The following is a 13,561-nucleotide window of genomic DNA, read 5'->3' on the forward strand; positions in this document are numbered from 1 at the left end:
TATGAGAGTAGATAAAGCAGAAATAATTATTTAATCATATATATGTCTGCATGTATATATAGAGAGAGAGAAAAATACACACACATATATACATATATTTGGTTATCACTCATAGACACGTACACACATTGTAAAAAGCTAGCATTCCTTTTCTAACATATGAATTTTGATTATACCATGTCACATTGTTGAAGCATTACAGAAAATACTGGAGATGTGAAACCCTTCATCCCTGTCTCTGTGCCCTCAGGAAACATTTACTGAGCACTCAAGGCCCTCCAGAGCTAGAGGGATGAGCATAACCTGTCCCCAACACTCACTTGTGGGCTATGGTGTGAGTGCCTGGCACGTAGGAGGCACTCAATGAATATCTGCTGAATGTTGAAATGGAACATGTGTGCATAATTAAGTGGGAAAATAAACTTGTGTGGATCAGAGAATATTTAGTTACAGAAAAGAGGACTTTACTCTTTTTAAGTATAAATATGAAGGAGCCCTGGTAGCGCGATGGTTAAGAACTGGGCTGCTAACCAAAAGGTTTGTAGTTTGAACCCATTCAGCAGCTCCATGTGGAAAAGACCTAACAATCTGCTCTCGTAAAAATTACAGCCTAGAAAACCCTATGGGGCAGTTCTACTCTGTCATATAGGGTCGCTATGAGTCAAAATGAATTCGACAACAGCAACAACAGTGTTAATATGATGGTAGAGAGTGAGCAGCCCTCCAACCACCACGCCTCTTTCTGTAACTGAGAGGCAGGACAGTGGGGTTGTGAAGAGTATGGAGCTGGTGTCAGAGCTTCAGGCATACATCATGAAACTCTAAGTTAAACAGCATTCTGAAGAAGTCAATTTGAAAAAGGCTGCTTCTATTGGATCTCCTGAAATAATAATAGTAGTAGTAATAATAACAATAATGGCTAATTTATTCAGCATCTGCCCTATGCTGATTCACTGAAATCTTAAAACAAGCCTATAAGGAAGGTATTATTATCATACTTACTTTATACATGGGGAGCTTCAGGCTTATGGAGATTACATTGCTTTGGAAGTTGTAAAGCTGTAGCATATACCCTAGAAATTGTCATTCTCACTACAATAATTGCATGTGTTATAAGTAATGTTCCTATTACTATACATATCATATTCCTCTTTCTCAGGGAGAGCAAGGTTTTGAAGGGGGCAAAGGAGAAATTGGCGAAAAGGTAAATATCTCTCTTTACAAATGTATCTGTAAAAATAGTTTTCTGGAAAATATCTTTAAATGGACGATCTAACTTGTTTTGTGCTTTCTATACAAGCAATTTAATAATTTTAGATGAATTATTTAAAATATTTGCTTCAATTAAGGTTGACTTAATTATATATCGATGATTATCAGAAATCTTTCTAAACCTGTTTGGATGGCAATTATACCTAGACATATCTAGTTAAATATATTTCACTGATACATAAATGATTCAAGCATTTAATTAAGCATTATATTTTTGTGTTATAACATCATAGGTATACTGAGTAGCCACATCTTTAAATGAATGCTTCGTTTATATGTACACCTGGTTTATTAGTAGAATTTTCCCTGGCGGGCATAAATAAGAATTGTAACAGCGTTCAACGGAAAAGAGAGAGCACACTCAAGAATAACTTGAAAAAGTTTTTTAAAAGGGTAATTTTAAAAGGTATAGCCTACCTATAGGAAAGCTACAAAGAGTGGAGTACCCCAGATCAGGGAACAGTGGATTCCTTAAACTCCATGGGATTGAAAGGACAGAGAGAGGATTGTAGATAGGAGCTTTGGGAAGCAGCCAACCCAAGACAAGCACATAAAGAGGGAGCCAGGGCAATAAATACCTCCACCTATTCCCCTCTCAACCTCAGCTCTCCTGCCAATGACTCCCATAAAAGCCAAAACCCTTCCCATCCAGTCAATTCTGACTCATAGCAACCCTATAGGACAGACGAGAACTGCCCTCATAGGGTTCCCAAGAAGCAAATAGTGGATTTGAATTGCAGACCTTTTGGTTAGCAGCCATAACTCTTAAGCACTGTGCCACTAGGGCTCAGTGACTCCCACCCATACCAAAAACCAAATCCATAACTGTTGAGTCGATTCCGACTCATAGCTCTTAACCACTGCACCACCAGAGTTTACCGAATTGAGAGCCAACACAGTGGATGCAGCCCATAGAAGTTAGCCTTTCAACCCCAAGGGCAAGGTGAAGAAGGGTAAAGTATGGATCTGGAGAGAACAAGGGTAGAAGCCCTGGGTCCTAAGTGCAGTGTCTCTTGTCACCTTCTCAGGAAGTGAAATTCGAGGTGGTTAATTTTACATTTAAATAGAGCATTTTATTTTAATAAATAATAGTAATTTGGCAGTTGGTTATTGAAAAATATCCAAGCAATCATGGTTTTACAAATTGACAGCTTTCTACTAAAAGTATGGAGAATAGAAAAGCACCAGTCATCCAAAATCTCCCTTCAGACAGTCATCTGTATCCCCTGCATTTCAACAATCTAGTTTTGCTTTTGAATAAAAGAAAAATAATTCCATTCCTTTGTTTCATCTTATCTGTATACATTTGTGTTTTGTAATTGGACATCCAGAAGGAGGAATAGAAAGGGGAATAAATAAGCTGAAATTAGACAGTATTGTCTGTATTTAGTTTTCTTAGTGTCGATCAGTTATTTGCTTCCTCAATAAGTATTTATAGAGAGAATAGATGTCTATTATAATTATAAGACAAGTTACACATGTTGTAAGCTACATGATAATTACTTTTTCGCACAGTACTGAGATTAAAAATAAAAAGGATAGCCATATAATTGTGGAGAATTTCATTAAATGACTATTTTTAAAAGTGGATCTCTTTTCTTAGGAATCCCCAGAGCATTTTTGCTTTAGAATAACAGTCGTTGCAGGGGCATGCCTTTAAACAAATGCTTTATCCACACAAATAGCTGATTTATTAATGGAATTTTACCTGCAGGAATAAGTGAAAACAGCCAGGAGAATGAATATTCTCTGTAATTTAAAGTCACCAACTTACTAAAGTATTACGTTTATCTTGATATTTTATCTGCATGATTGGAATTACTCAGTAATAGATTCTCAAAGGCTATGAGGTGCAGAAAAACATTCAATAAATTTTCTTTCAAATATTTTCCTTCTAATTTCTCATACTTATTAACCGTCGCATTCGAATAGTCAATTTTACCATAAGGTGAAACCATTTATAGAGAAGGATTGAAAGATATAAGGAGAAAAGAAGCAGCAAAGAGAAGAGATAAGGCCTTGAATGAGAATCATGATTCATATGGTTTATAGTCAGATGTAAGATTCATGTAATAATCCTTATGCTAAAAAAAAAAGTTCTGCTTTGATTATTATCCGTAAGATAAATAATTGATGCTGTGTGGTTGGCTTTTGTTTCTAGAGTTAAGTTAAACATGAAAGGTACATGAAGCTCTCACTTTTGTGTGACACCAGCATGAGAATCTTGGAGAGCTTATAACATGATGTGTTTTCTGAACAAAAACGATCAATCTAAATTTCGATTCTTTGTGAAAAACTGAGTATATAATTATAAAGAATTACCTTTCTTCTTTAATTACTTTTTCATGCCCTTTACAGTGTTTAAATTATGACTGTTTTGGGTGACACAATTCATGAGTGACAAAATAATCCAGGAAACAGTTTTTGCTCAGAGCTGTCATATCTACCAAGGGCATATGGTTACTGGTCAAAAAAAGAAAAATTGTATCAACTACTAAAAAGAAAATACCATGTGATTTTTCTTTAATCTAGTAGAAACTAAGTAAAGAAATCTACTGCTTCTCATTACGGGTAGAAGACTAGCTTTTAGGGGAGCTTAACTCACTAGACTGACCAAGTGGTTGCTCAGAAAGGTGAATAGGCTGTCATTAGTCCAAAGGAGGGCCCCTGGAGTTTGAACAAGTACTTCTTGTTGTTAGTTTGTATCAAGTTGGCTGTGACTCATGGTGACTTTATATATAACAGAAAGGAACATTGCCGGGTCCTGCGCCATCCCCAGAAGTGTACTATGTTTGGGCCCGTTGTTGCAGACACTGAACAAGTATAGAGGACTTCATCTGAAGATTGAGGACCTCATATTCTAGAATCTATAGCAAATTGTTACAGGACAGAGTCTTACAAACTACCTGAGCAAATGTAATTCAGCCAAATCAGTCTTCAAGTGAAACTTACTAAAGGGATGATTAGTTGTCTTAAAAATTAGTTATTTATGCTGACAGGACTCTTCCAGAAGACAGCTATTTTGAGGTTTGCCGTGCTCTATTTTTCATTTAGCTGTATAGATAAAATGCCCCATTCTAATTCCCCATCCCTGGTTGGCAAATTTAAGTCTGCATCACTGAAGAATTGGTCAACAACAGCCTCACTCATGAGGCAGGAGACACATGGGTCATAGTCCAGCTTCTCTATTTCTATAGTTGTGGCCCTAAACATCCTATCTTCTTGGAATTATCCTTAGGTTTCTTCAGTATTATGTAAGTGAAAAAAACAGGGAGTCCACTCAAGGTGAGAGTTATCTCCATATTGTCAACCTTCCCAGCAAACATTTACTTAAACTCATATTAAATGATCAAATGTAAGTGAATAAACTCTTAGTATCACAGCCATTGGCAAAAAGGTCATTTAGCCTTTTCCACTTCATTGAAGTGACCAGCATTCCTAAACTTCACCCAGGTTTTTGTTTTGTGTCTTTGTGAAAATAGAAATAGTATTTGGCTACATTTGTGAAAAGAAGAATCAATTAGGAGAGCAAATGTAAACACCTACCTCATTATAAAATTTGGCATTTTAAGTAATTGCTTCAAATTATATAACTTAGTTTGCTTTCAAAATCATCATTCTTTTATGTTGTCATTCCAGGCCTGACCGACTTAAAATTAAAAACAAATTTCTTTGGTTTTGCTGAAACTAATTATTAAATATCATCTGATCATGAGAGAGAAAAATCCAGCAGCCACTGCTACTTATGACAAATGTTCCCTGACTTTTTATCTAAAATGTAGTTCATTGAAAAGTGACATTTAAATTAATATGGCCACACGTAGTAGCAACTCCTTATGATTAAAATGATCCAGTCTCTTGAAATCTCTTAGGTTTAGTGAAATGATAAAAGACCAATCAAATGAGCTTTTCTTCATGAACAATATAACTGAAGGAGGTGTGGACAGCATCCAACATTTGACGTAGTCTGTAGTCCTGAGTGTTTAGGGTGTAGCAATTATGGCTTACTCTTTTTTAACTTATGGGGCATTACTGGCTTTGACCATCTTTCTTACTGATCCTTTTTTCCACTCAGGGTTAAACTAACAACAGTAAACACAACCACAAAACTAACAAATACGTATGGCTCCTGCTTTAATTCACTTCCTAAAACTGTTGTTGGAAAGCTGGTTGTAGTAAATTTCCAGTGACTTATAATTTTTCATGTCTTGTTCGTTACCAGAGTATTATCTAGGTTCTGAAATACCATGTCATATAAGATATTTATTTCAATGAGAAAATTATGTTTAAATATTTATTACTCTGGTTTTATACCTGTTGCAAGTGATTTTACCTGACAAAAGCCACTAGAAAACCGAAATCCACTAAAAATCTACTGGAATTGCACTGAACCCATTCTTAGTTGATTTATTTAATGATAATTATTGTAGAATTCTGTATAAAATGTAATACTGAAAGAAGTAAAATTACAAAAATGCCTACTATAAAGTACAAGTATACTCATGGGTCAGTTTGTCTTATTGTGCTGGCTTGCTTGTTGCTGTGATGCTGGAAGCTATGCCTCCACTATTTCAAATTCCAGTGGGGCCATCCATGGTGGACAGGTTTCAGTGGAGCTTCCAGACTAAGACAGACTAGGAAGAAGGACCTGGCAGTCTACTTCTGAAAAAATTGGCCAGTGAAAACCTTATGAATAGCAGTGAAATATTGTCTGATATAGTGCTGGAAGATGAGCGCCTCAGATTGGAAGGAGCTCAAAATACCACTCGGGAAGAGCTGCCTCCTCAAAGTAGAACAAAAACAACAAAGTAGAGTTGACTTTAATTACGTGGATGGAGTAGAGCTTTCAGGACCTTCATTTGTTGATGTGGCACAACTAAAATGAGAAAAAATAGCTGCAAACATTCATTAATAATTAGAACATGGAATGTATGAAGTATGAATCTAGGAAAATTGGAAGTCATCAAAAATTAAATGGAACACATAAAGATAGAAATCCTAGGCATTAGGGAGCTAAAGTTGATTAGTATTGGCCATTTTGAATGGGACAATCATATGGTCTATTATGCCAGGAATGACAAATTGAAGAGGAATGGCATCCCATTCATTGTGAAAAAAAAAATCTCAACATCTATCCTGAAGCACAGTGCTGTCAGTGACAGGATAATATCCACATGCCTGCAAGGAAGACCAGTTAATATGACTATTATTCAAATTTATGCACCAACCACTAAGGCCAAAGATGAAGAAATTGAAGATTTTTACCAACTTCTGCAGTCTGAAATTGATCAAACATGCAATCAAGATGCATAGTAATTACTTGTGATTGGAATGTGAAAGATGGAAACAAAGAAGGATCAGTAGTTGGAAAATACGGCCTTGGTGATAGAAACAACACCAGAGATCTCATGATAATCTTGCAAGACCAGTGGCTTCTACATTGCAAATACCTTTTTTCAACAACTAAAATGGTGGCGACACATGTGGACTTGGCCAGATGGAATACACGGGAATCAAATTGACTACATCTGTGGACAGAGATGATGGAAAGCTCAATATCAGATAGGGGCCGACTGCAGAACAGACCGTCAGTTGCTCATATGCAAGTTGAAGTTGAAGCTGAAGAAAATTAAAACAAGTCTACAAGAGCCAAAGTGTGACCTTGAGTGTATCCCACCTGAATTTAAAGACCTTCTCAACAATAGTTATGACTCATTGAACACTAATACCGAACACCAGACAAGTTGTGGGATGCCATCAAGGATATCATACATAAAGAAAGCAAAAGGTCATTAAAAATACAGGAAAGAAAAAAAAAAAAATGGATGTCAGAAGAGACCCTGAAACTTGCTATTAAATGTAGAGTAACTAAAGTGAATGGAAGAAATGATGAAGTAAAAGAGCTGAACTGAAGATTTCAAAGGGCAGCTCAAGAAGACAAAATATTATAATGAAATGTGCAAAGACCTGGAGTTAGAAAACCAAAAGGAAAGAACATGCTCAGCATTTCTCAAGCAGAAAGAACTGAAGAAGAAATTCAAGCCTCGAGTTGCAATTTTGAAGGATTCTACGGGGAAAATATTGAACCACGTAGGAAGCGTCAAAAGAGCTGATCAATATTCAGGCATTTCAGTAGGTAGCATATGATTGAGAACCGATAGTATTGAAGGAAGAAGTCCAAGTAGCACTGAAGGCATGGGTTAAAAACAAGGCTCCAGGAATTGTCAGAATACCAATTGAGATGTTTCAACAAATGGATGCAGCACTGGAGGTGCTCATTTATCTATACCAAAAAATTTGGAAGAAAGCTACCTGGCCAGTCAACTGGAAGAGATCCGTATTTGTGCCCACTCCAAAGAAAGGCGATCCACCAACCAAAAAAGAAACATGTTGTTGTTGTGTCTATTCCGTCTCATAGTGAATCTATAGGGCAAGGTAGAACTGCCCCATTGGGTTTCCCAGGAGCGACTGGTGGCTTTGAACTGCCGACCTTTTGGTTAGCAGCCATAGTTCACCATAGCTCTTAACGACTGCGCCACCAGGGCTCTGGTGATCCACCAGAATGTGGAAATTATCAAGCAATATCATTAATATCACCAACCAAAAAACCAAAGCCATTGCCATCGAGTTGATTCTGACTCATAGCGACCCTATAGGACAGAGTAGAACTGCCCCATAGAGTTTCCAAGGACCACCTGGCAGATTCGAACTGCCAACCTCTTGGTTAGCAGCTGTAGCACTTAATCGCTATGCCACCAGGGTTTCCCATTAATATCACATGCAAGTTAGATTTTGATGAAGATAATTCAAAAATGGTTGCGGCAGTACGACAGAGAACTGCCAGAAATTCAAGCAGGATTCAGAAGAGGACATGAACGAGAGATATCATTGCTGATATCAGATGAACCTTGGCTGAAAGCAGAGAATACCAGAAAGATGTTTACCTGTGTTTTATTGACTATGCAAAGGCATTCGACTGTGTGTCGCAGCACATTATGGATAAAATTGCAAAGACTGGGAATTCCAGAAGACTTAATTGTGCTTTTGAGGAACCTGTACATAGACCAAGAGACAGTCTTTCGAAAAGAGTAAGTGGATACTGCGTGATTTAAAGTCAGGAAAGGTGTGTGTCAGGGTTATATCATTTTACCATACTTATGCAATCTGTATGCTGAGCAAATAGCCCAAGAAGGTGAACTATATGAAGAAGAACTTGGTTTCAGGATTGAGGGAAGGCTCATTAACAGCCTGCAATATGCAGATGACACAACCTTCCTTGCTGAAAGTGAAGAGAATTTGAAGCACTTACTGATGAAGGTCAAAGGCTACAGCCTTCAGTATGGATTACACCTCAACATAAAGAAAACAAAAATCCTCACAACTGGACCAGTAAGCAACATCATGATAAAGGGAGAATATATTGAAGTTATCAAGGATTTCATTTTACTTTGATGCACAATCAATGTGCATGAAAGCAGCAGTCAAGAAATGAAATAATGTATAGCATTGGGCAAATCTGCTGTAAAAGACCTCTTTAAACTGTTCAAAAGCAGTGATGCCACTTTGAGGACTAAGGCACACCTGACCCAAGCTGTGGTATTTTCAGTTGCCTCATATGCAAAAGCTGGACAATGAATAAGGAAGTCCAAAGAAGAATTGATGCCTTTGAATTGTGGTGTTGGGGAAGAATATTTAATATACCACAGACTGCCGGAAGAACAAACAGATATGTCTTGGAAGTACAGCCAGAATACTTCTTAGAAGGGAGGATGACGGGACTTCATCTCCTGTACTTTGGACATGCTATTAGGAGGGACCAGTCCCTGGAGAAGGACATAATGCTTGGTAAAGTAGAGGGTCAGCGAAAAAAAGAAAGACCCTCAACAAGATGGATTGACACAGTGCCTGCAACAATGAGCACAATCATAGCAAAGATTGCGAGGTTGGCCCAGGATCAGGCAGTGTTTCGTTTGTACATAGGGTCGGAACCGGCTCAACAGTATCCAACAACAGCAGCATACTTTACTACCCCAAAATGACATGCAGTTATTCATAAACTAGGCATGCATCCAAATATTTGTGTTTCTCTTCTCAGCAATGAACCTCAGGTTATTTTCAGCTGACACAGTTCAGATTTTCATACAAAAAAAAAAAAAAAAAGTTCAGATTTTCATAAGCCAGCCAAATATATTTAGCCCTAGGGTTGATTCTCTATGATGTCACACAGCGTTTCGTGTTCAGTGGTTGCTTCAGGAGATGTGATGGCAGGAATAGAAAATTGCTTACTAGATAAAGTCTTTACTCACCTATTTCATAGCTTAATCATTCATTTTGGTTTCTAGTCAAGTGAATGTTATAGGGCTACAACATTAAATCCATTTTCTATTATTCTGTTGCTTCTTGTGTCCGGCACTAAAAATGTATCAGCACTTGTGACATGTGGCATTTAATCTTGTTATATAAATGCTAGCCTAACGAGAATAATGGACAATGTACTCTGTAGCATTTGGTTGATTTTCTAAAATTTCATACTTAACATGAAACAACCAATGTTATAAGTTAAGACTTATTTTTTCTAGTGCCACATGTAAATGATTTAGCCTGCCAGAAAATAACTAAAATATTGACTTCTGACATTATATATCATTAGAATATAGTCAATCTGGGAATCAATAGTATTCATTTACTGCTAGAAACAACAATAAGGGCTTCAAATAAATCAGGACATTTTACCCAGCAAACATTTTACATTATAAATGAGTCTGCTTTCTCATTTAATTGTCCTTACAGTAATTGCACATAGAACTTGAGTTGAGAATTTGAATGGGTAGCTGTGATTTTCGCCATTTAAAATGTGGCAGAGAACGAGAAAACTCAAATGCGGAAGCTGATAGAATGTACATCAACTATCCTTCAAAAGCCTCTGAGGCAGCATCTAGGTCATCCACCAGTGGATAGACACTCTGACTTCTGGACTACCATTGCACATAGTCTAGACTTGAAAGCTCATTGTGGAACTGATGGTGACCTATCATGAAATAAACACATTTAAATACCCCTGTGTTCCAATCTAGCTCTGCCATGCCAGCTGTGTTAATCTGGAAATACTCCTTATTTTCTTTGACACAGTCTCCTCTTATGTAAAATAAAGATAATTCCTACCTCATAGGATTATTGTAGGAATTAAATAAGTGCCTAGTAAATAGAAAATGCTAATAAATATTAATATCCGCAATAGCCAAAATATGAAAAATAATTTAAAATATTGATTTTTGAGGAAATTCATTTGATATAATTATGCTTAATTTTTGTGTGACATTACTTCTTAATTTCCTTCTGATAAGTAAACAATACACACACCCACCCAGTAGACAATAGACAAGAGTAATATATTAATTAGCTACTGCAGTGGTTCTTTGGCATTAGCTGATCTTGTCCTGGTTTGTTCATAAATGTCTTCTCAGCTGGCAGGTTGTCTGGGGACTAGCTAGTCCAGGTTGGCCTCAGCTATCTCTACTTCAGGTAGTCTCTCATCCTCCAACGGGTTATCAAGGTAGAGGCAGCAGGGGTCCAAAGAGAGAAAACGGTCCAAAGTATGCAAGACCTCTTGAGGTCTCAGCTCAGAACAAAAAAAAAAAAACTAGCATGCCGTTAATTCCTCCACGTTTTGTTGTCAGAGCAAGTCCTGAGGCCAGCCCAGATTCAAGAGGTGGGGTGGTAAATCTCACTACATGAAGAGAAAAGCTATCAAGTCACATTGCAAGGGATATGGAAACATGGAGGGCTGAAAAATTAGGGCCATTTTTATAATTAAACTACCACAAATTAAAATTCTTTCCTATTTTTTTAAAGTTAAACTCTAGTTCAGATTAAAAGTTTGAGTAGATTTATCTGCTCTACTTCATTCTTCCTCTTTTGCCATGACTTGTAGTATAATTCTTAATTTATATTTATATTTTGGAACTTAGAAGCTGTATCAAAAGATATTTTCATATTTGAAAGAGTAGGAACACTTTATAATAGGAAAATGTTATACAAAAAATATAATTCTTAATTAGGATGAGAACTGAGAAATACAATGTATCAAGTAATTAAGCCAAAGTAAATATTTAGTATGCCTTTGAATTATCTGGTACTTTTACATAATCTCATATGCTTATTAATTTTAGCTTAGATGAAATAGACTAGAACAACTGGAAAAAGCAGGTCAGAGTTGAAATGTTTATTTGGGTTTCACTATTTAAAGTTTTCTTGGTAATTATTCCTAGAATTTAAAACTAATACAAGAATGTTAAATACTGTTTATAAATTATGCTTCTAATCATGACTCTAAAACTTTCGACAAGTCACCTTACTTTCTGTGAACTCTCTTGGTTTACCTTTTAGAATTCGACTGAGCATCAGCATATTCTACCATTATTTTGTTTTTCTAGTAACCTGTAAAACTTCCACAACATTTTGGAAGGACTTACTTGTTTGATTTGACAGCTGATTTGAAAAATGAAGAGAACAGATGGAGTCAAATAATAACTACGATTTAAAAAAATCATAGCAGTTTATCTGTGGCCAATGGCAATTGATATGGAAGTAACCATGCCAACTTTCAATTATCCATGGTAGCAGGCAGTTGGGAAGCCACAGCCAAGACACAGTCTTAATGTTACTCATTATTGATTGTGCGTTATTTTCTTGATCATTTAGTGTTAGTGAGTAACTCTGGTTTATGTGAAATATACTTAGCCCCTCTTCTCTGTTGCTGCATCTCTTAATAGTAGTTATAGAAAATGCAAAATGTCAAAAAAAAAAAAAAGAGTGAGACAGAGGAGAATAACTATTAAGAGCTGTAATATTTCATGAACATTAAATTCTCTTTTAAATCGTTTTTAATAATTGCATTAATATTTCATTGTATGGATATATAATAGATTTATTTGACAATTTTCTTATTGTTGGACATTTAAGTCTTTCCCATTTGTATTTGTTTCTATTTCCTGGTACATATACTGCAAAATTAACATAGTTCTACAACCATCTTTAAACCTATTCATTTCTGATTATTTCCTTAAGCTACATTTCCAGAACTGGAATTACTGGTTTGTTGAGTATGGAAATTCTTAAGATTCTTAGCACATATACTCAAATTGCATTACCCAAAAGGCTTTTTTTATTAATTATTTTACACATTCATAAGTAGTATGTCTGCTGTTATTAGACCCTTACCAACTTGAAGTGTTTTTTAATGTTTAATAATTTCTTAGCCAATATATGTAATTTCTCTTTAAAATTTTATTTATTTCTTGTAATTCTTTAATTATATAACATTAAATTTTATATATTACATATATATGTGTGTATAAAAACCAAACCCATTGTCATCAAGTCGATTCTGACTCATAGCCATCCTATAAGACAGAGAAGAACTGCCCTATAGAGTTTCCAAAGCTGTTATCTTTACAAAAGCAGACTACCACATCTTTCTCCTGCAGAGTAGCTGGTGGGTTTGAACCACAAACCTTTCAGTTAGCAGCCGAGCACTTTAACTCATGCACCACCAGTGATCCTTGAGATGAGAAGTCCATTACCTATTTTGAATAAGCATATACTCTAATAAGATCTTTAGCCATCTGGAAGTTGTGGAGAAAATTAATCAGTTCTTTGAAATTTTCACTGGCTTTTTTTTTTAAGTAATATCCTCGAACATCAGAGAAAATCAAACTGTCTGCCACCTTTGATATGGATAAAATGGGTGTGGGTTGTAAAAGTTTTCTAGCATCCAAATAACTCATATAATAAAATGCATTAAAATTCTCCGTATCTTAAATCCCCAAAGTCCCTGACTTGGTTTATGGCAGTCCCTCACCTGCAATGTCTCTCTCTCCCTAGAACCACATCCACCTCTGACTCTCAGTACCCTCTCCCTCCCCTCCCTCACCCCCAGTCTTCAGGCCCTGTCAAATCTTACAGCCTTAGAGAAGCTTTTCCTTATCATCCCAACTACAAGGATTTTTTTTTTTCCTTCTTTAAACATTTAAAGCATTAACTGTATGCTTAGAATTATAATTAAGGTTGTTTTCATCTCATGTCCCTGAGGGAAGATATCCACACTCACTAGAGGCAAGGACCACATCTTACGCTTCCTCTGCCAACTTATTATTGTATTTCATGATGGGAAATTACCCCTTTTTTTCCTCAGAAACAAGAACCTATACTCTTTTCTTTAGAAAGTTTGTATACATTTGAACCTAGAAAACAGTTAAGTTGTAAGTGGATTTCAGCTTCTCAGTTACGT

At 36.2% G+C, this 13,561-nt stretch overlaps 1 protein-coding gene across 1 annotated transcript in view; it reads left to right on the forward strand.

The window, feature by feature from the left end:
* COL19A1 (collagen type XIX alpha 1 chain) overlaps positions 1 to 13,561 on the forward strand; it is a 378,654-nt gene that overhangs the window by 109,648 nt on the left and 255,445 nt on the right. The window contains exon 10 of the mRNA XM_010586804.3: positions 1,160 to 1,204. Within this exon, the coding sequence (XP_010585106.3) occupies positions 1,160 to 1,204 (45 nt within the window). The remainder of the gene's footprint in view (positions 1 to 1,159; positions 1,205 to 13,561) is intronic.

The sequence above is a fragment of the Loxodonta africana genome, chromosome 1 (genome assembly GCF_030014295.1).
Source record: "Loxodonta africana isolate mLoxAfr1 chromosome 1, mLoxAfr1.hap2, whole genome shotgun sequence".
NCBI lineage: Eukaryota > Metazoa > Chordata > Mammalia > Proboscidea > Elephantidae > Loxodonta > Loxodonta africana.